The sequence below is a fragment of the Eulemur rufifrons genome, chromosome 30 (assembly GCF_041146395.1).
Source record: "Eulemur rufifrons isolate Redbay chromosome 30, OSU_ERuf_1, whole genome shotgun sequence".
Taxonomy (NCBI): Eukaryota; Metazoa; Chordata; class Mammalia; order Primates; family Lemuridae; genus Eulemur; species Eulemur rufifrons.
Genome location: NC_091012.1, coordinates 89891121 through 89918150, shown reverse-complemented (window position 1 = coordinate 89918150; position 27030 = coordinate 89891121). Strand labels below are relative to the sequence as shown.

Here is a 27030-nt window from a genome sequence, read left to right as displayed (position 1 = left end):
TATTCCTCAATTTTGGGGGGAGAAGTCTTCCACACTGTTATCCTTACTCCTATACCACTACTAGGCATAGCCTTAAAAGAATCAGACTTCTTCTAAATATAGTGTAACCACATCATCCAAACTGGGACACTTTTGAGAGTAACAAAGAGTGCTATTAATAATTATGCCAGGAAAACAGGCAGAAATGGGGGCTGTCCTGGACAAACCAAGACCTGGGGCCACTCAAGTCAAACAGAAAATGAAGACTAACTGCGGAAAGTGCTATATTTATTTCCACTGGATTAGTACAGATAAGTGCAAAAAGGGATGGTAGTTGTTTTGTGAGCTATGGCTAAGAACGACAACTTTTGCCCTACCAGTTGCATAAGATTCCCAGAATGTAGTAAAACTTAATTAACCAGAATGGGACCATACAGACACTGTTCATCCTTGCTGGATAAACCCTCTCTTGTTATAGAAAAGGCTAATGAATAGTATTATTATAAACAAGATTCTGCCAAATATTTATAATACTTAGGAGAATGAATTGTTTTTAAGTACCCTCCAGTAGGGTAGAAGCACCATTTGTATACAATTGAAATGCTGAGTAAAAATGTCTTATTCATTCATCAGAACAGGTTTTTCACATATGTCAATATGCTCATTTGAATTTAGTGAGCCTAGGTTGAGTGGGTACATATTTGAATGATAAAACTGCATTTCTTTACATATATTATCTAACATATCATATTATGTATAATATATATGTGTTAATATTAGTATTATTCTACTTTGACCCAATTAATGAGCTTTGACTGTACTGTCAATTAAACGGAATATGTAGAATAAAGCCATGAAATAAACTCCAATCACAAAAATGCATATAAAGTTTTGAACACTGGCACCAGAGATGATTTAATTGGAAATTCTTATTTATTCTATTTTCAAAACATAAGTGCTTTTTTTTAAAAAAAAAGTCTAACATATCTTTTTAGTATCACACACTTAAAATGAGCAAAACACAAGTAAAGTTTTCTAAAAAGTTGCTTTAAAAGTTAAATACACCACTGTATGGGGATCATAGTGACAAACAATTTAGTAAATCCAGAGAAATACAGCCATCAGTGTCAGTTCAGGCAAGTGAGTGTGGAAAGGAGTGGTGGCTTTCACCTGTGGCACTTCAGATGTACTTCCTGTGACTGGCATACACTTACAGCTGATGAAAATGACAGTTTCAGAACAGGTTGTAAATTTTTCTTTACAGAAAATTTATATAGTGACCAGAAAATCATATAATCAGAAAGCTACTTACTGTGTGTTTCCATTTGCTCTGAGAGAGGTACTTAAAACGCTGTCCATCTTCTCTTTGTTTCTACCACCTGTATTTTATCACCCTACTATGCTTACTTACTCAGTGTACTCATAAGTTTGTCACTGGTTCTATAAGAATTATTTAGAAAGTCTCTTGTCCCAACCCTTCCCATGCCTGTTCTTAGAGAAAAATCTTAAAAATCTGAGTCAAAGAAGGGGACTAAAGTAGGAAGTTATCTGAGTGACTCAATCCCCTCTGGGAAATTAGCAGAGTCTCTACACACAATTTGGGAGAAGGAAAGTTAGGGGAAACATTTGTCAAGCAAGGCTACCTATACATGGGACCAGGGAAGAGGACTAAAAGCATTTTCCACTACCTTTGTGTGTTAATCTGAGGCTGCAGTCACATCCCCTCTTCTCACATGCAACATTAAGATTTACATACTTAGTCCATCAAATGTGGATACAGATAGATACACAGACATATCAAAACTACTTATATTCAGAAAAATTCCCATGTATGCTTAGACACACACACCCACATAAACGTGTGCATTTACAAGAAACAAACATATGCCCACGGATACCAAGATATACAGGGATATGTACACTACAATTAGGAAGTCAAAATATATGTGACAGAGTTTAAGAACATATGGGGGAAGGGCAGGGAGTTGAGGGGGTTGGATGTGGTAGAAAGTGCAGAGCTGACTGAGACAGAGACCAAGAGCACAAGAAAAGAATGCTTGGTAGAGCAGCTATGGACTGGACTACTGGATTTCTCCTTGCCAAAGACAGAGGCTTCAGTTATTCTCTGTGTTGTGTGTTGGCCCACTTTTCATAGGCAAGGATTAGGTGCACAAGGCTATCTTCAGCCAACTAACCTACCTTTGATTCCCTCTCTGTTCCCTATGTGTAAGACACTGCCAGGCATCTTCTCTTCCTTCTCTTCCTCTCTGGAATTAGGCTCCCGGCTCCATTTCTCTGGGTTATTCTGCATTTTCTGCTGCAAATATATCTGAGTACCAATCTTTATAAAATGTGATTTGAAGTGTTAATACAAAAATCCTTAAATATCCATGTGCTTGTGCTTGTGCTTGCATTTTTTGGTATTTTACCCAAGTGAGAGTAAGCATTATGTGTACAGATACAGAGAGGGCAACAGTAGAGACAATGATTCTACAGAAAAACTATTTCATCACTCAGTGTGAGGCAACCTGTGAATAAAGAAGGAAACTATGATCTGGTACTCTCTTTTCCCAAGAAAAGGCACTTAGAATGGATATTTCCAATTTATAGCAGCATAAAATCCAACAATTTAGGGTTTACTCACTTGAAATAATGTCCCAAAGCACCCACCACTCATGTACACAATAAAACCACAATAAGAAAAACCAAAGTTTAGGAGTAAGTTATTATTAATACCTGCTCCCCAAACAGCAGTTAGAAAACTATGTTGGTAACAGATCTAGAGAATAAAAACACATGCAAACTTCTATGAACCATGAAAGAATTAAAGCCAATAATGACAGGCCTGGTTGAGCATATGCACACTGGAGGTGAACCTCCAGGTAAAGGTTTGCTTCTTCTACAGCAGTGTATGGGAAAAGTTCTCTCTTCTTGGAAGGGATGGGACAGAAAGGGGTGGAGTGAATGTGATCAGGCGATAACAGTTCAGTTCCATGCACAATCAACTGAGGCAGGGACCAGCTGTCAAAAGGCTCCCAGCATCCAGGACCTAAAGCCCTCATTGCATGGCACAGATGCTGTGGGGAAGAAACTCCTGCACGTATGTGGCAGCTGCCTTGGAGAGGTAGGTCATGGTGCCAAACCTGCCACTGGGTGCACTGTCATACAGGAGAGTACAGATGCCAGATGCAGGATCCTTTGCCAACATGATATCATCTGCGCCGAGGGTTTTCTGTTTGGTTTTTAAGGGTGAGAGAACACAGGGGAAAGGAAAAATTACTAATTCTACTAAGTGAAGTCCTTATTTGTATAATTCAGAGTCTCCTTCCCAAAACCAATTAGTTCGGCCCTAGGCTGTTTAGCCAGGAAGAGATCAGGGCTATGCACAAAAGGGTGAATATGAGTTTCTATACATGAGTTTTTCATTAGATCCCCAAATCATGAACATTATTTTTAAATCATTGTTTAGAATTTTCCCAATTGCAATAAATTTTTGAAAGTTAAATATAATTGTTAATTAAATGAGTCATACCTGTTAAGAGACAAATTTTAATACTACAAATCACCCTAATAGAACTTTGGTCTGACTCCTAAGTACTACTGATTTCAACTTGTACTTTTTTATCTTGCATTTTGATCGTTATTTCTTTCTAAGCCAACTTAATTAAAATAGATTATACGCATTCTGAAGCTAGAGTCCATGCCTAAAAGGGATCATATTTTCTGATACATGGACTGACAATGATCCAGAATATTTAAAATTAGAACTGTCCTAGAAAATCCTGGATATTTTTCTCTTGTGTTCTCTTACAGTGGCTAATGGAATAAAGTACCTATTATTTATTTTGGAAATTTTCCTACTGAAGACAGTGCCTATCCTTCACCTTATGTGATTCTACTCTTAAATAGGCAACATTTGGAAAACTTTTAATAACTAGTTTGTATTTTTGAATGTGGTTAATTTCCTGGAAGAATATTTATTAATAAAATAAGAAAAATATAGAAAAGTTTCACTTTAATATTTTCCTATAGGTCAGCAATAAAAGCAAAAACAAAACAAAGCAAAGCAAAAGCAAAACCAAACCTTCCATTTTCCTTAATAGTCTAGAAAGGACACGCTATCCAATAGTTTCTTATTAAGTCCCATAATAACAAGCATTGTCATCAGGAATTTGAAATATGATGCTGATGCTATGCTTCAGGGAATTTCAGGGAAAAGTATACAACTTCCTGAGTCCAGGCAACTTAACCACCTAATACAAATCACAAAATACATTGTGAAAGACAGGTCATCCTGCAGCCTACTTGTTTTGCAAACAGAGCTGAGAGCCACAACAAAGGCAGCCCAGAAAAGAGCTATAAGGAAGAGGGCATAAGACAGTGACCTTGGCTCCACAAAGAGCTCTGAATGTAGTCAGGTTAGAGTCAAAACATTTCTCCTTTGAGAAAAGAACAGGTTTACCTACCTGTTCTTGAAGGAACAATTCATTGGCAATATGCACTATTTTTTCCACAGCAATGATGCTTCCAATGCTATGAATTTCAATATCTGCCAGCATGGTGAGAACAAGGATGGCTTCAACCAGAAGCTGGCGGTACTCTGGCTGAGGTACACGATTCAGGACAGACTCCACATGAACAGAGAATTTAATCTCTCCTGGAGTCATCTGTGTGATCAAGAAAAAGAAAATCACTTCCTAAGAGCCCATCATCCAGGAGACATTAATCACTTGCTCTGAAAGGCAATAAAAACACTGTAGCCATGAGCACTGCTTCAGCCCCCTTTAAAATAATCGAGTGAGTAAACTGGTCTCGAACTCCTGACCTCGAGCGATCCACCCGCCTCGGCCTCCCAGAGTGCTAATCGAGTGAGTAAACTGGTTCAATCTTTTTGGAAAGAAATCTGGCAATGCATAACAAAAGTCATAAATGTGTCAATTCCCTGTAACCCATAACCCTATTTCTGAGAGTTCATCCCAAGGAAGTAATTCAAAAGAGGAAAAAAGCTCTATATGCAAGAGTATTTATAGCAGAATTAGTCAAAAGTGTAAAACTAGAAGTAACCTAAACATGGGAATGGTTGTATAAATAATGGCCTACCATGGCATAGCAACTTCATAAGTTTTTATAGAACCATTTACAAGAATAAACAGATAACTGTGAATAAAGGAAAAATTTAAGTAAAACTTAAAATTGTATGTACATGATGATTAGAATTACAAAAAACATCCACATACTGTTAGATTAAAATGGGCATTAAGAAATGTAAAGTTATTTTAGGGTGGAAGGGATTGAGGAATACATTTTGGTAAACTTGTATTGACTATATCCTCTAGGGAGGAAATGTAGATTTGGAGTCTAAAGACCTGGATTCAAGTCTTATCATTGTCAGTTACTATACAACCTTGGACAATTATTTTCTCTACAATTGTTTCCTTATCTATAAATTAGGACGGACAATCCCCCCGCCCCTTTTTTTAACCCATCTCACCTATCTCACATGGTTGTGCTGAAGATAAAATTAATGTGAAAGTACTCTGAAGACTCTTAAAGGTACTATTCAGGTATGTATTATTATTAATTCTATGAAATTTCAATCTTGCTTAAAGGCAGAAAAAAGACAAATAGGGGACATAATGTTCTTTACTAGAGAAAAGGCCTGTTCGCAAGAGTGAAGCCCTGAAGCATAGCATTAGCTTTTTGTACCTATCCCCCCAGCCACTATCTGCAACAACCCCAGTGTATTTGAGAATTTTCTACTGCTCGATCTTACTACTCCTAGCTTTCTAATACTAGCTCCTTTGTTGATTCTGTATAAGGCTAGTTCTTTATCACTTCTGTGTAATTTGGACAAAAAAAAGCATCTGATAATCTATGTTTGTGATAGTATTTTCTAACCATGGTTATATATCAGAATCATTCTATAGATTTTTAAAAAAATACAGATGCTCAGGTCCCATCCCTGGAGATTCTAATCCACTAAGTTGTAGATGAGAGCCCAGGTTAGTTCAACATATAGTTAGAGCTAACAACTACTGGTTTATGCTCTAATGGTCTATAAGCATCCTACTAGAGAAAGGTGGGAATGAGAAGGATGGAGGGACATGAGAAGTCATTCATTCCTAGACTTCCTTCCCTTTTGCCCTTTCCAACTCTCACATAAACTAGCTTAACTTAATCAAACATTAAAAGAAGCTGGCTGGCTGGGTGCGGTGGCTCACGCCTGTAATCCTAGCACTCTGGGAGGCCGAGGCAGGTGGATCGCTCGAGGTCAGGAGTTCGAGGCCAGCCTGAGCAAGAGTGAGACCCCGTCTCTACTAAAAAAAAAAATAGAAAAGAAATTATATGGACAGATAAAAATATATATAGAAAAATTAGCTGGGCATGGTGGCACATGCCTGTAGTCCCAGCTACTCGGGAGGCTGAGACAGAAGGATTGCTTAAGCCCAGGAGTTTGAAGTTGCTGTGAGTTAGGCTGACGCCACGGCACTCTTCCCAGGGCAACAGAGCAAGACTCTGTCTCAAAAAAAAAAAAAAAAAAAAAAAAAACAAACGAAAAAGAAGCTGGCTTTATATAATTGATGTAATATGTAATTATTCTCTAATGTTCTCATTTAATTTTTTTGAGACAGAGTCTTTCTATGTTGCTCAGGCTGGTCTCAAACTCCTGGGCTCAAGTGATCCTCTCGCCTCAGCCTCCTGAGTAGCTGGGATTACAGGCATGCTCCTTTTGATTTTTAAAAAACATTCTCTCTTTTCTTCAAATGCATTTCATGTACAGTTGATTTATAAAAGCATAGGTCTGTTACTTTGAGAAGTGGTCACTGAAATACTTTAGTCAGGCAAGTTATCAGTCACATAAATGTGAAAGCCATAGAACCTTACCTCTCTAGTGGTTGAAGAAGGAAGAACAAAACCTTCCACAGAAAGTCCATGACACTGCAAAACAGAAAAAAAAAGAACGTTGTCACCAAGGATAGGCCAACAACTGGGAAGCTGTAAGGAGACACTTTGTATTTCTAAGTGTGCTTCACGGGACATATGCTGAGTAATCACAGATCAGTGAGAGGCCCTGCAGCCCAAGTGCCCTTGCCATGGGGTTGTGATTCCTAAGTGCCAAGATACAGGGTTGAACTACAAGAGACCAAGGTTAATCCTCTACTTAGGGGAGTGTAAAGGGTAGGGTAGATTTACCTTCTGGTGGTAGGCTAGCCCCAAATATTCGGAAACTACCTGAGAGGATATCATGCTAGCTCCCAGAGCCATCACAAATAGGCCTTCAGAAAGATTTTTAGGCTGCAGGAAAAGAACTCAAGATGTGAATTTATCAGACATGTACCATTACTACATTTTCAAGTTAAGCATCCCATCCCCCTGTTAAGTACTCTTACGCTGCTCTACTTTTTCCATTTCTTTTTTTGAGATTTGTTTTACTGTTTTATTATTCTTTTCCCACTTATTATATGGTGAGTATATCCTCAAGCCATTATGTATTCTTTTGCAATATGATTTTTTTATTTAAAAATATTAACGGTGTACAAAAGCTTTTGTTACATGGATACACTCTATAATGCTGAAGTCTTTCAGTATAAAATTCTATATACTTTACTTATTTACTATGTTTACTATTATTTGTTTCTCCTAGTAGAATATAAGCTACATTATACTGTTATATATACACAATATATGTTATATTGTTGTCCGTTTTGTTCTTTGCTACATGAGCATGTAGAACGTTGCCTGGTGCACAATAAATGCTCAACAAATATATAAATGAATAATATTTTATCGTCCCCCTCACTGTCAACTCAGTTATTCAAAAGCAATGGGAATAATGACTTGCCATTTTAGATTTTAAATAAAATATTATATATTAAACAACCATATATAAAGATTATAATCCAATAGGTTTACTGACTCTATTAGACTCTTCCATCCCATGTTCCATATGCCAAATGTCTTTTTACAGAGAATTACGAGCCTCCAAACATAAGTGCAAAGATTATGTTACATTAATACTCAGAAAGGAATAGAATGAAAAAAACAGAGGGCATATGTTTTGCTTCTTAGGTTAGGATCTCAAGTCCAGGTTTTGATTCTGCCACAAAATACTCAATCATCTCAGTCAGACTTTTTTTTTTCATTTGAGGCTATTATGAGGGTACAAACATTTTGGTTACACGTTATGACTTTGCCTAACCCAAGCCAGGATTTAGAGGTGTGACCTTCCCCCATACAATGCTCAGTCAGACCTAAATGTTCCTTCTTTGTATTCTTACAGCCTTGTGATTTTGAATCCTTTTTATAACACATTTTTGCCTCGCATCATAGCTGCTTTTTAAGAAGATAACTATAGATTAAACCCTTTGATAACAAAGAATAGGTATTTTACATGGTATCTGGGGTAGAACAGCACCTAATACGTGTCTGTTTAATTGAACTGCCATAATCTATGCATAACTGGAAAGATAAAATATATATTTGTCACCATTGTGCTATATAAGTTAACTGGAAGGAAAGCAAGTTCTCAGTACCTTTGAAAGGAAAATTGCCAGAGATGATAGTCTGAGAAATCAACTTTCACCTTTCCAAAACATCACCTGATTCTGTCCCTGGAAGAATATCCGTGTACAGAGAGGAAAAATACAACTAACTAAAGGTTTGGAAGTCCTGGATGGAGTGTTCTACAGGCCCTTATCAAGGGCAATGAAGCAAAAAGTAGCACCTAAGAGACTACGAATGAGACCTATGAATGAGCATAATAGTCTTCTTAGCCCTCTAAAATTGTCACCACCATAATGGTATGATGTGCCCTTAAATGTCTTTGGCCAAATAGACTATGAAAGAAAAACAATTTTTGGTCATACCATGAGAGTCTTTGGAATATTAGCATTATTATGACTTTGCATTTATTTAGTAGTTTTCATCCAAGAAAAATACAGGTACAGCTCCTTACACAAACTCCCCAGTGGCTGCATTTGTTTTACTATAGTGACATTTGGTTATAAATCAAACATTGCTATAATTAACATTTCCAGTCTCCAATAGCTACAAAGTGAGCTTCTTAGCACCAAATTCATTTGATTAGCAGCAAATGTACCACAATGCCCCAAAATGTCTAATTATGGCCCAAAGCAGAGAAGTGATTTTAAAAATCTACATTTAGAAACAACCCCACAGCAACAATAATGGAAAGAGACCAAATGATGAATAATGACACAGTAACAATTCAAATGTTCCATTTTTATGTTTTCTTTTTTCCTTTTATAAATACAAGTTTTATTTCTGTCTTTGAAAGTTTTTACCACACACATATACACGTATGCATTTTGTACATTCACATAAAGAAAAATTTAAGTGAAATAAATTGGTTAAGGTATCACTAAAATGTTTTTCCAGAGTCTAAATCTTTTGAATCATTTTGCATTGAGTTATCAATGCCCACATTTGTCCTTATAACATTATTTTCTGTGTCATCAAGAGTGCTGGCAATTCTCTTATCCTTTTTTTTTAATTTCCAAATATTACAGGGGTACAAATGTTTTTGGTTATATGGATAGCTTCTGTAATGCCTGAGTCAGGGCTGTAAGTGTGTCCATCACCCAGATAATGTTCATTGTACATGTTAGGAAGGTTTTTGCCCATCCCCACCTTTCCCTCCTCCCTGCTTGATTTCCACTGAGTTTTACATCCCTCTGTGCACATGTGTGCTCATTGGTTAGTTCCAATTTAATAGTGAGTACATGTGGTATTTGTTTTTCCATTCTTCACATACTTCTCTTAGGATAATGGTTTCTAGTTCCATCCAAATTGTTGCAAAAGGCATTAATTCGTCCTTTTTTATGGCTGAACAGCATTCCATAGTATACCTATACCACATTTGTTAATCCACTCATGAATTGATGGGCACTTGGGTTGACTCCACATCTTTGCAACTGTGAACTGTGCTGCAATAACATTCGAGTGCAGGTGTCTTTTTGATAAAATGACTTCTTTTCCTTTGGGTAAATACCCAGTAGTGGGGTTGCTCATAGGTCGGCTATGAGTCCTCTGAGGAATCTCCATACTTTTTTCCATAGAGGTTGTACTAATTTGCAGTCCCACCAACAGTGTATCAGCATTCCTTTCTCTCTGCATCCACACTAGCATCTACTGTATTTGGACTTTTTAATAAAGGTTATTCTAACTGGAGTAAGGTGATATCTCATTGTGGTTTTAATTTGCATTTCTCTGATGATTAATGACATTGAGCATTTTTTCATATGTTTATTGGTCATTTGTCTATCTTCTTTTGAGAAGCTTCTGTGCATGTCTACTGCCCACTTTTTAATGGGTTGTTTTTTTCTTGCTGATTTGTTTGAGTTCTACAAGATTCTGGATATTAGCCCTTTATCGGATGGATAGCTTGTGAATATTTTCTCCCATTCTGTAGGCAGTCTACTTGCTCTGTTGATTATTTCCTTAGCTGTGCAAAAGCTTTTTAATTTAATATAGTCCCATTTATTTTTGTTGTTGCTATAATTGCCTTTGGGGTCTTAGTCATAAAATCTTTGCCTAGGCTGATACATAGGAGAATTTTTCTGACATTTTCTTCTAGAACGCCTATGGTTTTATTCCTTACATTTAAGTCTTTTATCCATTTTGAATTAATTTTTCTGAGTGGTGAGAGATATGGATCCTGTTTCATTCTTCAGCATGTGGCTCGAAAAGGGTTTCTTTTCCCCAGTGTATATTGTTGTCTGCTTTGTCAAAGATCAGTTGGCTGTATGTGGATGGTTTTATATCTGGGTTCTCTGTTCTGTTCCATTTTTCTATGTCTCTATTTCTGTGTCAATACCATGCTGTTGTTGTTACCATAGTCTTGTTGTATAATTTGAAGTCTGGTAATGTGATGCCTAAACATTTGTTCTTTTTGCATAAGATTGCTTTGGATATTTGGGCTCTTTTCTGGTTCCAAACAAAGTGTTGAATTATTTTTTCTAGATCTGTGAAATACGATGTTGGTATTTTGATGGGGACTGCACTGAATCTGTAAATCACTTTGGGTAGTATGGACATTTTATCAATGTTAATTCTACCAATTCATGAGCATGATATGTTTTTCCATTTGTTTGCATTATCTGTGATTTCTTTCTGCAGTATTTTGTAGTTCTGTTAGTAGAGATCTTTCACCTCCTTGGTTAAGTATATTCCTAGGTATTTTAATTTTCTTTGTTGCTATTGTGAATGGTATTGAGTCTTTGATTCGACTCTCAGCTTGACTGTTATTGGTGTATAGAAATGCTACTGATTTGTATGCATTGACTTTGTAACCTGAGACTTTTCTGAATTTATTTATCAATTCCAGGAGTCTCTTGGTGGCATCTTTGGGGTTTTCTAGATATAAGATCATATCATCAGCAAAAAGTGATAGTTTGACCTCTTCTTTCCTGATTTGAATATCCTTAATTTCTTTCTCTTGCCTGGTTGCTCTGGCTAGGACTTCTAGCACTATGTTCAATAGAAGTCGTGACAGTGGGGACCCTTGTCTTGCTCCAGTTTTTAGTGAGAATGCTTTTAACTTTTCCCCATTCAGTATGATGTTGGCTGTGGGTGTGTTATATATGCCTTTTATAATTTTCAGATATATTCCTTCTATGCCTAGTTTATTGAGAGTTTTTATCATGATAGGGTGCTGGATTTTGTCAAATGCTTTTTCTGCATCTACTGAAATGATCATGTGGTCTTTGTTTCTGCTTCTGTTTAAGTGGTGAAACACATTTATTGATTTATGTATGTTGAACCTTCCTTGCATCCCTGCGATGAAGCCCATTCTTCATGATGTATTATGTTTTTGATCTGCTGTTGAATTCGGTTTGTTAGTATTTTCTTGAGGATTTTGTATCTATAATCACAAGGGTTATTGGCCTGTAGTTTTCTTTTTTTGTTGTGACCTTTCCTGGCTTTGGTATCAAGGTGATACTGGCTTTGTAGAATGAGTTAGGGAACACTCCCTCCTCGATGTTATAGAATAATCTCTGCAGTATGGGTACCAGCTCTTCTTTGTAGGTCTGGAAATATCCGGCTATGAATCCATCTGGTCTGGAGCTTTTTTTTGGTTGTTGTTGGAAGATTCTTTATTAGTGCTTCAATATCAATGCTGTCTGTTCAGGAGTTCTATTTTTTCCTGATTGAGTCTTTGGAGGTTGTGTGTTTCTAGGAATTTGTCTATTTCTTCTATGTTTTCGAGTTTATGTGTGCAGAGATTTTCACAGTATTTACTAATGGTATTTTGTAATTCTGTGGTATCAGTTGTAATATGTCCTTTTTCATTTCTGACTGAGCTTATTTGGGTTCTTTCTCTTCTATTTCTGGTTAATCTTCCAAGAGGTCTATCAATTTTTTTTATATATTTTCAAAGAGACAACTTTTTGTTTTATTGATCTTTTGTATTGTTTTTTTGTTTTCCATTTCATTTAGTTATGCTCTGACCTTAGTTATTTCTTTTCTTCTGCCAGACTTGGGTTTGGTTTGTTCTTCCTTTTCTAGTTCCTTGAGATGGGTCATTACATTGTTACTTTGTGATCTTTCTGTCTTTTTGATGTAGGCATTTAATGCTATGAATTTTCCCCTTAGGACTGCTTTTGCTGATTGCCACAGACTTTGGTAGCTTGTGTCCCATTTCTTGTTCAGTTTGGGGAATCTTTTGTTTTCCATCTGAATTTCATTATTGACCCAATAATCATTCACCAGCAGGTTGTTTAATTTCCATGACTTTGTGTAGAATTGAGTGTTTCTCCTGGAGTTGACTTCTAGTTTTATTCTGCTGTGGTGAGAAGATACATGGTATGATTTCTATTTTTTCAATTTGTTGAGACATGTTTTGTGGCTAATATAGGATTAATCTTGGAGAATGTTCCATGTGCTGATGAGAAGAATGTATATTCAGCAGTTTTTGGGTAGAATGTTCTGTAAATGTCTGGTAGGCCCATTTTTTATAGAGTCCCATTTAAGTCCAGTGTTTCTCTATTTATTTTTTGGTTGGATGATCTGTCCAGTTCTGTCAATGGGGTGTTTAACCCCTGGCAATTATGATGCTGCTGTTTATCTCTTTGCTTGTATCTAGTAGAATTTGCTTTATGAATCTGGGTGCACCTGTGTTAGGTGTATAAATATTTAGGATTGCTATGTCTTCTTGTTGATTTGCTCCCTTTACCATTATGTAATGACCATCTTTGTCTTTCTTTACTGTTGTTGATTTAAAGTCAATTTTATCTGATATGAGAATGACCACACCTGCTTTCTTTTGGTTTCCATGTGCATGGAATATTTTTTTCCATCCATTCACCTTGAATCTTTATGAGTCCTTGTGTATGAGATGTATTTTCTGGAGATAGCAGATACTTGGATTGTATTTTTTTTATTCATTCAGCCAGCCTATGTCTCTTGAGTGGGGCATTCAGACTGTTCACATTGATTGACAGAACTGATGTGTGGGATGCTGTTCAGTTTATCCTGCTGGGTAGTACTGAATCGCTCTGTTTTACCTCTTGTGCTATTGTTTTATATGAGCTCTGAGCTTTAGCTTTTGTTTGGCTTTACACTGGTGGGTGTCTACGTGTGCTGATCCATGTATAACGCAGTTCTGAGTATTTCCTGCAGGGCAGGTCTGGTCTTGACAATTTCCCTCAGTGTTTGCTTGTCTGGAAAAGTCTTTATTTCTCCCTCACATATGAACCTTAGTTTTTCAGGATACAAAATTCTAGGCTGGCAGTTGTTCTGTTTAAGAAGACTAAAGATGGGGCCCCAATATCTTCTGGCTTGTAAGGTCTCCATTGAGAAGTCTGTAGTTAGCCTGATGGGTTTTCCTTTGTAAGTTACTTGATGGTTTCACCTCATGCCTTGTAGGAGTTCCTCCTTTGTGTTGACTTTGGCCAGTCTGATGACTATGTGTTTGGCAACTGCCTCTTTGCAATGAATCTCCCAGGTGTTCATTGAGCTTCTTGTACCTGTATGTCTAAAACTCTAGCAAGACCAGGGAAGTTTTCCTCAATTATTCCCTCAAATAGGTTCTGCAGCCCTTGTGCATTTTCTACTTTACCCTCAGGGATGCCTATGATTCTATTTGGCCATTTTACATAATCCCATATTTCTTGTAGGCTTTGTTCATTCCTCTTAATTCTTTTTTCTTCATTTTTGACTAATTCAAAAGAGTTGTCTTCAAGCTCTGAGATTCTTTCTTCTGCCTGGTCTAGTCAATTCTTAAAACTTTTCACTGTGTTTTGTATTTCCTTAAATGAATTTTCATTTCCAGAAGTTCTATTTGGCTTTTATTTTTAATATATAATCTCTTTAGTGAATTTTTCATTCATTTCCTGAACTGTTTTTCTGGTTTCTTTGAGTTCGTTTTCCATTTTCTCTTCAATTTCATTGAGCTTCCTTACAATCCATATTTGGAATTCTTTATCTGTCATTTCAATATTCTCATTTTGGTTGTTATCCATTGCTAGAGAGCTTGTGTTCCCCTTCAGAGGTGCCCTTTCACTCTGATTTTCATACTTTCAGAGTTCTTGCACTGATTCCTTCTCATCTGGAGTAGCTGTTGCTACTTATTTTTGGATTTTCTTTTGTTTATATGGGGCTCTTTCCACCCTCCTCACTTATAAGGGTGTGTCTGTAGCATACGTTGGCTAAGAACCTTTGCCTTTGTTTGTGGATGCTTTGATGGCAGTCTAGGTTCTGGATGGATGCCTTGGTTATAGATATCCTTAGTGCGGTAGTTTTCTCAGTTACTAGTTGTTTGCAGGCTATAGCAGTGGTGAGCAGTGGTGTGTGGGCTGATTCCCCATCTCTTGTTGATGAGGGAGGATGGAGGTCTTTGGAATCCTTTCTCTTTCCCCAGCCCTGTGGTCTTCTTAACAGCGTGAATTGTACTGGCACACCCAGTTTAATCTCTGAGACAGTAGCTGGTGCTTGTGGGTAAGAATCAATCATATCTGGTATGATTGAGTCAATAAATTTTGTAAACAGGTGTTCAAATTACCTCCCTGTCAGCAGATGGTGCCTGTAGGAACGAACAAGCTATAGTGTTGTTTTTGGGACCTGTGACCATCTCTAGATCCTCAGGAGAAGCACTTGAATGCTCCCGGTGGTGGGCAGGGCCCTGGAACTTCCAGGTGAATCCTTATTCTCCATCATGGCAGAGATGGGTGGGGGGAGAGTCTGGGTGGGGCTGGGTTGGGTAAGCCTGCCCTTAGGCTCCACAAAAGCTGGTAAAATAGCTGTCTCAGCAGGGCTCAACGGTTTGCTCCCAGTCTTCTGGGGAAAGCCACCTAGGAGGGACTAAAGTGGCTCCACCCAGCCAGAAAGTCTGCTTGTGTGGGAGAGGCCATCTGAGATTCACAATCTGGTTGTCAGTGGCGGGTTTCACTCTCCTCCCCACTCCCTTGTTCCAGTCTCTCCCTGGTGTCTGCCAGCAGGCAGGAGCTCAAACTAGCTGAGTTCTTCCATGATGGTGCTTTGGGTTGGGAGCTTCCCTGTCCAGGATCCCCCCCTGGGGTGAGAATATGGCCTTCATGTGCAGGGAGGAGTGCTCCACAAGTGTGCCATAGCTTGGATCCACACTGCATTGTCTTTTCAGTTTTGTCCATGTGGACTCCCTTGCCTCTCAAGATTAGTTCATAAATCTCCCCTCTGCACCCCCAAGCAACATAATGGAGTTCTGGGGGTAAAGGATCTGGCCTGTGAGCCTGTCTCCGGTTCCCTGAAGATCAATCCCTGACTGTGCGAGGTAGAAGTATGCTGGTTCTGAGTTGCCTATGGGGTGCTCAAGCAGGTTTGATATCCCTCTGCTTTTGGGTGTGCCCTGATCTGATGAAGCAACTGAGCAAGCAGCACCAGGGAGGGCCAGTGAGTATGGAGCTCACAGTCTGAGCACCCCTTAGTCCACTGCAGGTCTTCAAGTGGAAAGGTTTGAGCCCCATTCTCTGTGGAAGCCTCGGTGTGGTAGATACACCAACAGAGGGGAAACAGCCACTCCTGAGAGCCCCAGTTCAATTGTCTCTCTCAGCAGCTGTGGGCAGGGGAGAGGCAGAGGAAGAAAAGAGTTTGAATGGAGGATAGCTAGCACTCTGGTTGCCTCTGTCCCTATCTCCGGAAGGCAGCCTGCTTGTAATGTTCAGGCTCTGGGGTCACACAGATCCTCTGGGACCCACTGGACCCTGTGGCACCTGCAGTCTGGGCCAGAGTTGAGAAATGTTTATGTGGGAATGAGCAAGACAAAAACTGAGGGAACCCCTGGGGAGGACAAAAGCGCACAGTGGGTGAAGCAATATGGAGCCTGCCATCTCAACTCAGGTCTGTGGTGACAGAAAGCAACCCCAAGGGGGGCTGGCAGCCTGGTGCTTTGTCCTCAAGAAGCTCCCAGTTCACTGGTGGCAGCAGCTTTTGGGCCCATGAGAGTAGAAAGACTCTCCAGCAGCTTGGGAGCCTGCTGACTGCTAGAGAGGTGAGGGAGGGAGAAACAAACCACCCCAGCTACCCTTGTCATTGGACTCCAAGCCTCTCAGGGGTTGATCTCTGCCAGTATCTTGCTCCTTCTTATTCTGCTCTGTAACTTCTTCCCATGGAATCTATGGTAGGTTCTAGCACTTTCCCCTCAGAATTACATCAGATCTATGTTTGTTTGTTTTTTCTTTTTCATTTAAAACTTTTCCTTCCTTCTGAGACAATCTGGCTGCTGGGGTCAGCTATCTTGTCTCTCTGCCTTTTACCCTCATTTTTATTTTTATGTTTCCTTCTTGGTTTTGTCCATCTGACTATATGATTTTTACATAATTATGGTGACGTTACAGTTATGTTATATCTCAGCCAAGGAGACTGAGAATTTCAAGGGGGAAAAATAAAGAGATATCAACAATGTATTATATTTACCTTCTGCAAAACTTTCCATACTTTTTGATAAAATCCAACTGGGACTCTATTCAGTGCTCCATCCAGCCTTCTTCGGCGTTGCCATTGACCTTGACGACTATCTTTAGATGACTGGTGATCATATGTACTAGGAAAGGATCCACTACTTTGAGTCATAGAGGTTCCAGGTGACTTGGGAGAATAGGAAAGGAAAGAACATAAACCAAAAGTTAGCTCTGTTTCTATGATAAAGTATTATAGCACAGTGAATAATAAACACTCTCTGCAGAATTATAAATCACATATTAAATGAAATAGCCAAGATAAAGAGGTCACAGTGAAGCTAGTAGCCTTATATGTAGCTACATAGTGCTATAAACTGGCAAGATCCTTTTATAAAGTAATCCAGTGATACATAATAAGAGCCATAAAAATATTGATAGCATTGGACATTCTTAGCTGTCTCTTTAACTGGTTATCTTTGTTAAACTTCTAGCTGGTTTATGGTTTAATTTGTTGCTCTTATGGGCCTAACAATTTAAAAGAATCGAAACCATACAAAGTATATTTATTATTATTAATTTTTTTAAATTTCAGCATATTATAGGGGTGCAAAAGTTTAGGTTACATATATTGCCCTTGCTTCCCCTCCACCCCCAAATCAGAGCTTCAAGTGTATCCATCCCTTAGACGGTGCGCACTGCACTCATTATGTATGTATACACCCATCCCCTCCCCACCCACATCTGCCCGACACCCGATTAATGTTGTTCCTAAATGTGCTCTTAGGTGATGATCAGTGAAACCAATTTGATGGTGAGTAGTATATGCGGTACTTATTTTTCCATTCTTAGGATACTTCACTTAGTAGAATGGGTTCCAACTCTATCCAGGAAAATACAAGAGGCGCTATATCACCATTGTTTCTTATAGCTGAGTAGTACTTCATGGTATACGTATACCACATTTTATTCATCCACTCATGTATTGATGGGCACTTGGGTTGTTTCCACATCTTCGCAATTGTGAATTGTGCTGCTATAAACATTCGGGTGCAGATGTCTTTGTTATAAAATGTCTTTTGTTCTTTTGGGTAGATGCCCAATAATGGGATTGCTGGATCAAATGGTAGGTCTACTTGTATCTGTTTAAGGTATCTCCATATTGCTTTCCACAGAGGTTGCACTAGTTTGCAGTCCCACCAGCAGTGTATGAGTGTTCCTGTCTCTCCTCATCCACACCAACATTTATTGTTATGGGACTTTTTGATAAAGGACATTCTCACTGGGGTTAAGTGATATCTCATTGTGGTTTTGATTTGCATTTCCCTGATGATTAGAGGTGCTGAACATTTTTTCATATGTTTGTTGGCCATTCTGCTGTCTTTTTTTGAAAAATTTCTGTTCATGTCCTTTGCCCAGTTTTTGATAGGGTTGTTTGATTTTTTCTTGCTGATTTTCCTGAGTTCTAAATAGATTCTAGTTATCAGTCCTTTATCGGATGTGTAGCATGCAAAAATTTTTTCCCATTCCGTAGGTTGTCTGTTTGCTCTCTTGACAGTTTCTTTGGCTGTGCAGAAACTTTTTAATTTAATCAGGTCCAATTTATTTATTTTTATTGTTGCTGTGATTGCCTTTGGGGTCTTCTTTATAAATTCTTTGCCTAGGCCAATGTCTATAAGAGTCTTTCCCACATTTTCTTCTAGAATTCTAATAGTTTCACACTTTAGGTTTAAGTCTGTTATCCACCGTGATTTGATTTTTGTGAGAGGTGAAAGGTGTGGGTCTTGTTTCAGTCTTCTACATGTGGCTATCCAGTTTTCCCAGCACCATTTGTTGAATAAGGAATCTTTTCCCCAGTGTATGTTTTTGTCTGTTTTGTCAAAAATTAGATGGCTATATGAGGATGGTTTTATATCTATATTCTCAGTTCTGTTCCACTTGTCTGTGTCCCTGTTCTTGTGCCAATACCAAGCTGATTTAATAACCACAGCCTTGTAGTATAGTTTCTAGTCTTGTAAATTAATACCTCCCATTTACAAAGTACGTTTAATTCCACAATGGTATTAAATTAGAAGTCAGTAACAGAAGGAAATTTACAAATGCATGAAATCTGAACAATATACTCCTAAATAACCAATGCATTAAGGAAAATAAATCACAGGGAAAATTAGAAAATATTCTGAGATGAAAGAAAACAAAAATACAACATAACAAAACTTATAGGATGCAGCTAAAGTAATGCTTAAAGAGGAAATTCATGTTATAAATGCCTGTATTAAAAAAGAGTAAAGATCTCAAATTAATAACCAAACCTTCCATCTTAAGACAAGGAAACAAAGAAGAGCAAATGAAACCAAAAGCAAGCAGAAGGAAGGAAATAATAATAAGGATTAGAAAGGAAAGAAATGAAATAGAGAATAGAAAAACGATGGAGAAAATGAATGAAACCAAAATTTCTTTCCATGAAAATATCAACAAAATGGACAAATCTTTAGCTAAGTGGACCAAGAAAAAAGGAGGAAAGACATTAATTCTGACCTTACAGAAATAAAAAGGACTGATTATAAGGCCATACCGTCAGTTGCCATATGCTAATAACGTACATAACCTAGATGAAATAGACAAATTCCTAGAAATCCACAAACTACCCAAACTCCAGATTGATTCAAAAAGAAACAGCAAATATGAAAAGACCTTTAACAAATAAAGAGACCAAATTAGTAAGTACAAAATTTCCCACGAAGAAAAGTCCATGCACAGATGTCTTCGCTGGTTAATTCTACAAAACATTTATAGAAGAATTAACACTAGTTCTTTACAATCTCTTCCAAAAAAGAGAAGAGGAAGGAACACTTCCCAACTTATTCTATGATGCCAATATTATCCCAATAACAAAACCATACAAAGATTTCACAAGAAAACTACAGTTTAATATCCTTTGTGAATATAGATGTAAAAATTCTCAACAAAATACTAGCAAATCAAATTAAACAATATACTAAAAGGATTACACAACATGATAAAGTGGGATTTATTCCAGGCATTAAAGGTTGTTTTAATATCTGAACATTAATTGATATAATATACTATATCAATAGAATAAAGGATAAAAACTACATCATCTTAATAGATGCAGAAAAGCACTTAATGAAATTCAACACACTTTCATGATAAAATCACTCAACAAACTAGGAACAGAAGGGAACTTCCTCAATCTAGTAAAAGGTTAGATATTTTCCTACAAAAATCCATAGCCAACATCATCAGTCAAAGACTGATTATTTTTCCCCCAAATCAGAAGAAGACAAGGATGCCCACTCTCATCAATTCCATTCAACTTTGTACTGATTGTTTTAGCCAGGGCAACTAAGCAAGAAAAGAAATAAAAGACATACAGATTAGAAAAGAGGAAATAGAACTATTAATATCTCTATTTGTAGATGACATGATCTTGTATATAGAAAATACTAAGGCATTCACTAAAACACAACTACAACTAATCAATGAATTCAGTAAAGTTGCATGATATAAGCTCAATAACAAAAATCAATTATATTTTACTTGAATAGACATTTCACCAAAGAAGAGATACAAATGGCCAACAGGTATATGAAAAGATGGTCAATACCACTCATCATCATGGAAATGCAAATCAAACCAAAATGAGATATCACTTCATACCTGTTAGGATGGTCATTATCAAAAAACAAATGGTAAGTGTTGGTGAGGATGTAAAGAAACTGGAACCCTTGTACACTGTTGGTAGGAATGTAAAATGACACAGCTACTATGGAAAACAATATGGAGGTTCCTCAAAAAATTAAAAATAGAATGGGTGCAGTGGCTCACACCTATAATTCTAGCACTTTGGGAGGCCAAGCAGGAGGATCGCTTAATGCTAGGAGTTTGAGACCAGCCTGAGCTACATAGCAAGACTCTGTTTCTATAAAAAATAGAAAAATTAGCTGGGCGTCATGGTACATGCCTGTAGTCCCAGCTATTTGGGAGGCTGAGGCAGGAGGATTGCTTGAGCCCAGGAGTTTGAGGCTATAGTAAGCTATGATCATGCCACTGCACTCCAGCCTAGGTGATACAGCGAGACCCTGTCTCAAAAAAAAAAAAAAATTAAAAATAGAATTACCATATATATGATATGGCAATCTGGGTATTTATCCAAACGAACTGAAATCAAGATCTTATGGAGATTTGCACTCCCATGCTCAATGCAGCATTATTTACAATAGCCAAGATATGAAAATAACCTAAATGTCTATGGACAGTTGAATGTAAAAAAAAAAGTGGCATATAAATACAATGAAATATTATTCAGCCTTAAAAAAGGAAAGAAATATTGCAACATATTATAACATGGATGAACCTGGAGGACATTATGCTAAGTGAAATAAGCCAGTCCCAGAAGGATAGATATTGTATGATTCCAGTTATGTGATGCATCTAAAATAGCCAAACTCATAGAAGCAGAGAGTAGAATGGTGGTTGCCAGGGCTGTGAACTTGCTATTCAATGGGTATAAAGTTTCAGTTACGCAGGATGAAAAATTCTAGAGATCTACTGTACAACATCATGCCTGTAATGATACTGTATTGTATACTTAAAAAATTTTTTAAAAGGACAGATCTCATGTTAAATGTTCTTACTATAATAACAAAATCAATTTTATTTCTAAACAGCAGCAATTAGCAATCTGAAAATGAAATTAAGAAAACAATTCTATTTAAAATAGCATCAAAGGGAATAAAATATATAGGAATAAACCTAACAAAAGAAGTACAAAACATATATTCTGAAAACTATAAAATATGTTAAAAGAAATTAAAGACTTAAGTAAATGAAAAGAAATCCCATTTTCATGGATCAGAAGACTTAATATTGTTAAGATGGCAATATTTCCCAAATTGATCTATAGACTGAACACAATCTCTATCAAAATCCCAGCTGGATTCTTTGCAGAAATTAACAAGCTGATCCTAACATTCATACAGAAATTCAAGGGATACATGATAGCTAATACGATCTTAGAAAAGAAGACTGAAGTTGGAAGACTCACATTTCCTAATTTCAAAATTTACTATAAAGCTACAACAATCAAAACTGTCATACTGACATAGGATATACATGTAGATCAATGAAACAGAATTGGGAGTTCAGAAATAAACCATTATATTTTGGTCAATTAATTTTCAACAAGGATGCCAAGAGAATTAAATGAAGGAAAGATATTCTTTTCAACTAATAGTGCTGGAATGATAGATATCCACATACAAAAGAATAAAGTTGGACCCTCTACCTTACACTGTACACAAAAATTAAGTCCAAATGGATCACTGTGCAGAAAAGAGTTAACACAGCAGGCCAGAACTGCTATTCTTGGAAAGCCCTGCTTACAAGGTTGGCCCTTGGCTGGCATCTAGAAACTTGGATTTTGGGAGGGTTCCTACCATTCCCAGAACTGATAACAGTAGCTTACTGTACCTAAACTGTTTGTACAAACACTATGGTTTATGTTGAATACCTGCTTTCTTTCTGGGAATCTGGAGTTTTGGTACATGCCAGACAGAGGCTGTTCACATGATCAGCCCCCAGTAAAACCCTGGGTGCTGAATCTTTAACAAGCTTCCCTGGCTGGCAATATTGCACACATATTGTCACAACTTGTTGCAGGGGGAATTAAGTGTATTTTGTGTGACTCCATTGGGATGGTACTCTGGAAGCTTGTGCCTGTTTTCTCTGGATTTTGCCCAATGCATCTTGTTCCTTTGCTGATTTTACTTAGTATCCTTTCACTGCATAGCTTTGGCTATGTTGAGTCCTGTGAGTCCTCCCAGTGAACCATCAGACCTAGGAGTGGTCTTGGGGACCCCCTTCAACATAGACCTACATGTAATAGCTAAAACTATAAAACTCTTAAAACAAAACATAAGGATAAATCTTTGTGACTTTGGGTTACACAAAGATATGACACCAAAATCATGAGCAACAAAAGAAAAAAATAAATTGGATTTTGTCAAAATTAAAAACTTTTTTTCCTCAAAGAACACCATTAAGAGAGTGAAAAAAAACATAGAATGGGAGAAAATATTTCCAAATTATATATCCAATAAGGGACTTATATCCAGAATATATAAAGAATCCTTGCAATTCAACAACAAAAAGACAAAAAAAAAAAAATCCAATTATAAATGGGCAAAGGTTCTGAATTGACATTTCTCCAAAGAAGATAAACAAATGGCCCATAAGCACATGAAAAGATGCTCAATATCATTAGCCATCAGGGAAATGCAAATCAAAACCACAATGAAATACCATTTCATACCCATTAGTATGTCTAGAATCAAAAAGACAATTACAAATAACGGTTGGCGAGGAAGTGAAGAAATTGGAATCCTCATATGTTGCTGGTAGGAATGTAAAATAGTATAGCCCCTTTGGCAAAGTTTGGCAGTTTCTCAGAATGCTAAACATAGTTACCATATGACCTAGCACTTCTACTCCTAAATATATATCTAAGAAAAATGAAAATATAAGTTCATACAAAAACTTGTACACAAAGGTTCATAGCAGCATTATTAATAGAAGCCAAAAAGTAGAAACAATCTAGGTGTCCATCAACAGAAGAATAAATAAATAAAATATGGTGATCAATATAATAATTATACTATTCAGCAATGAAAAGGAATAAAGTACTGAAACATGCTATAGCATAATGAACTTTGAAAAAATTTTATGAAGTAAAGGATAAAATAGGCCGGGCGCAGTGGCTCACGCCTGTAATCCTAGCATTCTGGGAGGCTGAGGCAGGTGGATCATTTGAGCTCAGGAGTTCGAGACCAACCTGAGCAAGAGTGAGACCCCGTCTCTACTAAAAATAGAAAGAAATTATATGGACAACTAAAATATATATAGAAAAAATTAGCCGGGCATGGTGGCACATGCCTGTAATCCCAGCTACTCGGCAGGCTGAGGCAGTAGGATTGTTTGAGCCCAGGAGTTTGAGGTTGCTGTGAGCTAGGCTGATGCCATGGCACTCTAGCCCAGGCAACAGAGTGAAACTCTGTCTCAAAAAAAAAAAAAAAAAAAAAAGAAAGGATAAAATACACTGGGGAAAGTGGTCATTTGACAGTTTAGATTCAGAAATTAATATAAAATAGAAGATAATAGAAATATCTTCTGAGAAAAGAATTCATAGTTTGTTTTGGGTCAAATATCTAAATCATAAACCATTGCAATGTACAAGAGAAAAGTATCCCCAAACGTTTCTATTGGCAAGTGATTATCACATACACTGAACTGTCAAGTAGACGAACTGCCATTTAATTCATCTTCATTGTCTTGTCTCTACCACCCAGATCCTAGGCTGTTGATAGTGGGGTCAAACCAGAAAGGGTATGGGTCTGATAGAGTACAATTTAGACCCTTTTCCAGAACCAAATAACAATAGTTTTGAGTTTTTTACATTAAATTTTCCTCTACACCTCTGTCCTTTATTAATGTAGATATGACAGACTTGGCCAAGTCTTATTAATTCATTACAGGGTATTTGGTTAAAGTTAACCAAAATCCTAATATTACTTTCAATAGTTTTCCATTTTTTGTTTGGTTGTCTCCTGGCCTAAATCTCTTCAGCCTGAGCAATCTGAAATTATAGGCCATTATGAATCATTGATTTAAACCAAAGAAATTTAATTAGAGATCAGTCTTCCTAAACTGTAAGCTTCATGAGGGCAAGGACCCCATCTGTTTTGTTCACTATTGTATCTCCAGTACCTGGCACAAAATTAGCACTCAATTAATATTTACTAAATGAATTAATAATCAGAAGAACAGCTAACTCAGTGGTTTTTAATCTTAAAATACATCAGAATCACCTAAAGAGCTTATTAAAACACAGATTGCTGGGCCAGTATGCCTAGGGTGAGGATCAAAAATTTGTATTTTGAATAAGTTCCCAGGCAATGCTGATGCTCTCTAGTACAGTACCTGGTGCATAGTAGGCATGTAATAAATTATATTAGTTGAAATAATAAATGAATACACAGATAATATACTTATTAAATTAAATTTTGTTTTCTGAAATGGAAAAGAGGCTGGAGTTGAACTCCCTTCTCTGCCTTATTGGGAAAGAAATGGAAACACTTCATCCACATACATGAAAGTGCTTTATACTTAGTTTAGTTCTTAATTAATTTTGTTTTTCTTTTTAGTCAACCAGTATATGTCATGATTTATACAACATGTTTTCAAAGCACTTGTGAATGGCATATAATACAAGATAACAGCAGTTACCAGAAAAGGCGGTGACATCAAATCTATACCCAAGGGAAGACCACCATTGGACTATGAAAAAAAAATTGAGAAAATAAAATTTTAAAAGGCACGAGGCAAGGCAACTGTTACTTGTGTTTCTAAAAGTTATTAGTAGAATGAAAGTACAGACTATTTAAGTAACTAGCCAGCATGATATCATTAAAAAGCTGATGAAATAGCCTTACTCTAGAAGTCACGGTAAAGGGTAAAATAAATAAAACTACCTCAAAAATGTTTTTTCCATAATCGTAAAAGAGGGCATTGGTGAGTGGTAGAGAAAAGGGCTTAGAACAATCCAAAATGCCAGACCAGCAGGTGAGGATGGAAATCAATATTTAGAAATAAGAAAGTAACAAAAATTTAGGGCTCTCAATCCTCTAAATTATAGTCCTAATGATTCTGGCTCCCTTGAAGACCTATAGACAGTCAATGTGTAGAAAAAAAGCCTAAATGATGTAGCTGGGTAGGTCAAGTCTTTTTTGTCTCTTCTTTCCTTCCTTCCTTCCTTCCTTCTTTCCTTCTTTCTTTCTTTCTTTTTTTACAAGAGACAGGATCTCACTCTATTGTGCAGGCTGGAGTGCAGTGGCACAATCACAGCTCAGTATAACCTCAAACTCCCAGCTCAAGCAACCCTCCAGCCTCAGCCTCTCTAGTAGCTAGGATTATGGGTCTGCACCACCACATCCAGCTAACTGGTTTTATTTTTTTTTTAGAGATGGGGTCTTGCTACGTTGCCCAGGCTGGTCTCAAACTCCTGGCCTCAAGGGGTCCTCCCACCTCTGCCTCCCAAAGTGCTGGGATTACAGGCATTAGCCACCACACCTGTCCAGTAAGTCAAGTCTTAATATCATATTAATTTAGCTGGGAACATGCACTTTGAGTTCTAAATATATAGTGAACTTGTAAGTAATACTCTGTGACTATAAACAACTATAAAATGTTTAGCCAATCATTCTCAACCAAAACAAGGACAATTTACTAATAACATCAGTTTATTCAATATTCAATGTATAATTCTTTCACCTTTCAAATAGGAAAATGTCCGGATTACTCAAATTATCTGGGAAAAAATTGTAAAGTGAACACTTTAAAAAAAAAACACAAGGCCTGTTCTTATTCCATTGCATTCTTGGCCTTGCATAAATATAAATGTCAAAGGGTATTTGATGAATGTATTCAAGTTTGTTTCAAATTAAGCTTTAAGCATTGGCTCATTTTCCTCCTAAATGGTTTCTGCTTCCTTTTTTTAAAAAAAAAAAAACAAATAGCTGGGCACGGTAGCACATGCCTGTAGTCCTAGCTACTCAGGAGGCTGAGGTAGGAGGGAGGATCGCTTGAATCTAGGAGTTCTGGCTGTAGTGTGCTATACTGATCGAGTGTCCACACTAAGTTTGGCATCAATATGGTGACCTCCCAGGAGTGGGGGACCACCAGCTTGCCTAAGGAGGGGTGAACTGGCCCAGGTCGGAAATAGAGCAGGTCAAACTCTTGTGCTGATTAGTAGTGGGATCGTGCCTGTGAATAGCCACTGCATTCCAGTGTGGGCTACATAGCGAGACTCATCTCTTTAAAAAAAAATAAAAAAAAAAATAAAAGAAATAAAAAAAACAAATAGCCGAGCGTGGTGGCACATGCCTATAGTCTCAGCTACTTGGGAGGCTGAGGCAGGAGGATCACTTGAGCCCAGGAGTTTGAGGCTGTAGTGTGCTATGATTGTACCTGTGAATAGCCACTGCACTCCAGCTTGGCCAACATAGTGAGAGCCCATCTCTAACAAACAAAGCCAAAAAACCCCCCAAATCTTCATTTCATCTCTCTCCTTCTGGAGGTGTTT

General features: G+C 37.4%; 1 protein-coding gene across 5 annotated transcripts in view; it reads right to left on the bottom strand.

Moving 5' to 3' along the window:
• Positions 1–865: 865 nt before the first annotated feature.
• PHKA1 (phosphorylase kinase regulatory subunit alpha 1) overlaps positions 866–27030 on the bottom strand; it is a 142243-nt gene continuing 116078 nt past the window's right edge. For 3 of the 5 annotated variants that reach the window (XM_069464048.1, XM_069464049.1, XM_069464051.1), the window contains 4 exons: positions 16891–17061; positions 6865–6918; positions 4446–4646; positions 866–3211 (listed from right to left, as the gene is read on the bottom strand). In XM_069464048.1, coding sequence (XP_069320149.1) covers positions 3038–3211; positions 4446–4646; positions 6865–6918; positions 16891–17061 — 600 coding nt within the window. In that variant the 3' untranslated portion in view covers positions 866–3037. Of the gene's footprint in view, positions 3212–4445; positions 4647–6864; positions 6919–16890; positions 17062–25175; positions 25227–27030 lie in introns of all 5 variants that reach the window. The other 2 variants (XM_069464047.1, XM_069464050.1) reach the window with 2 other exon arrangements.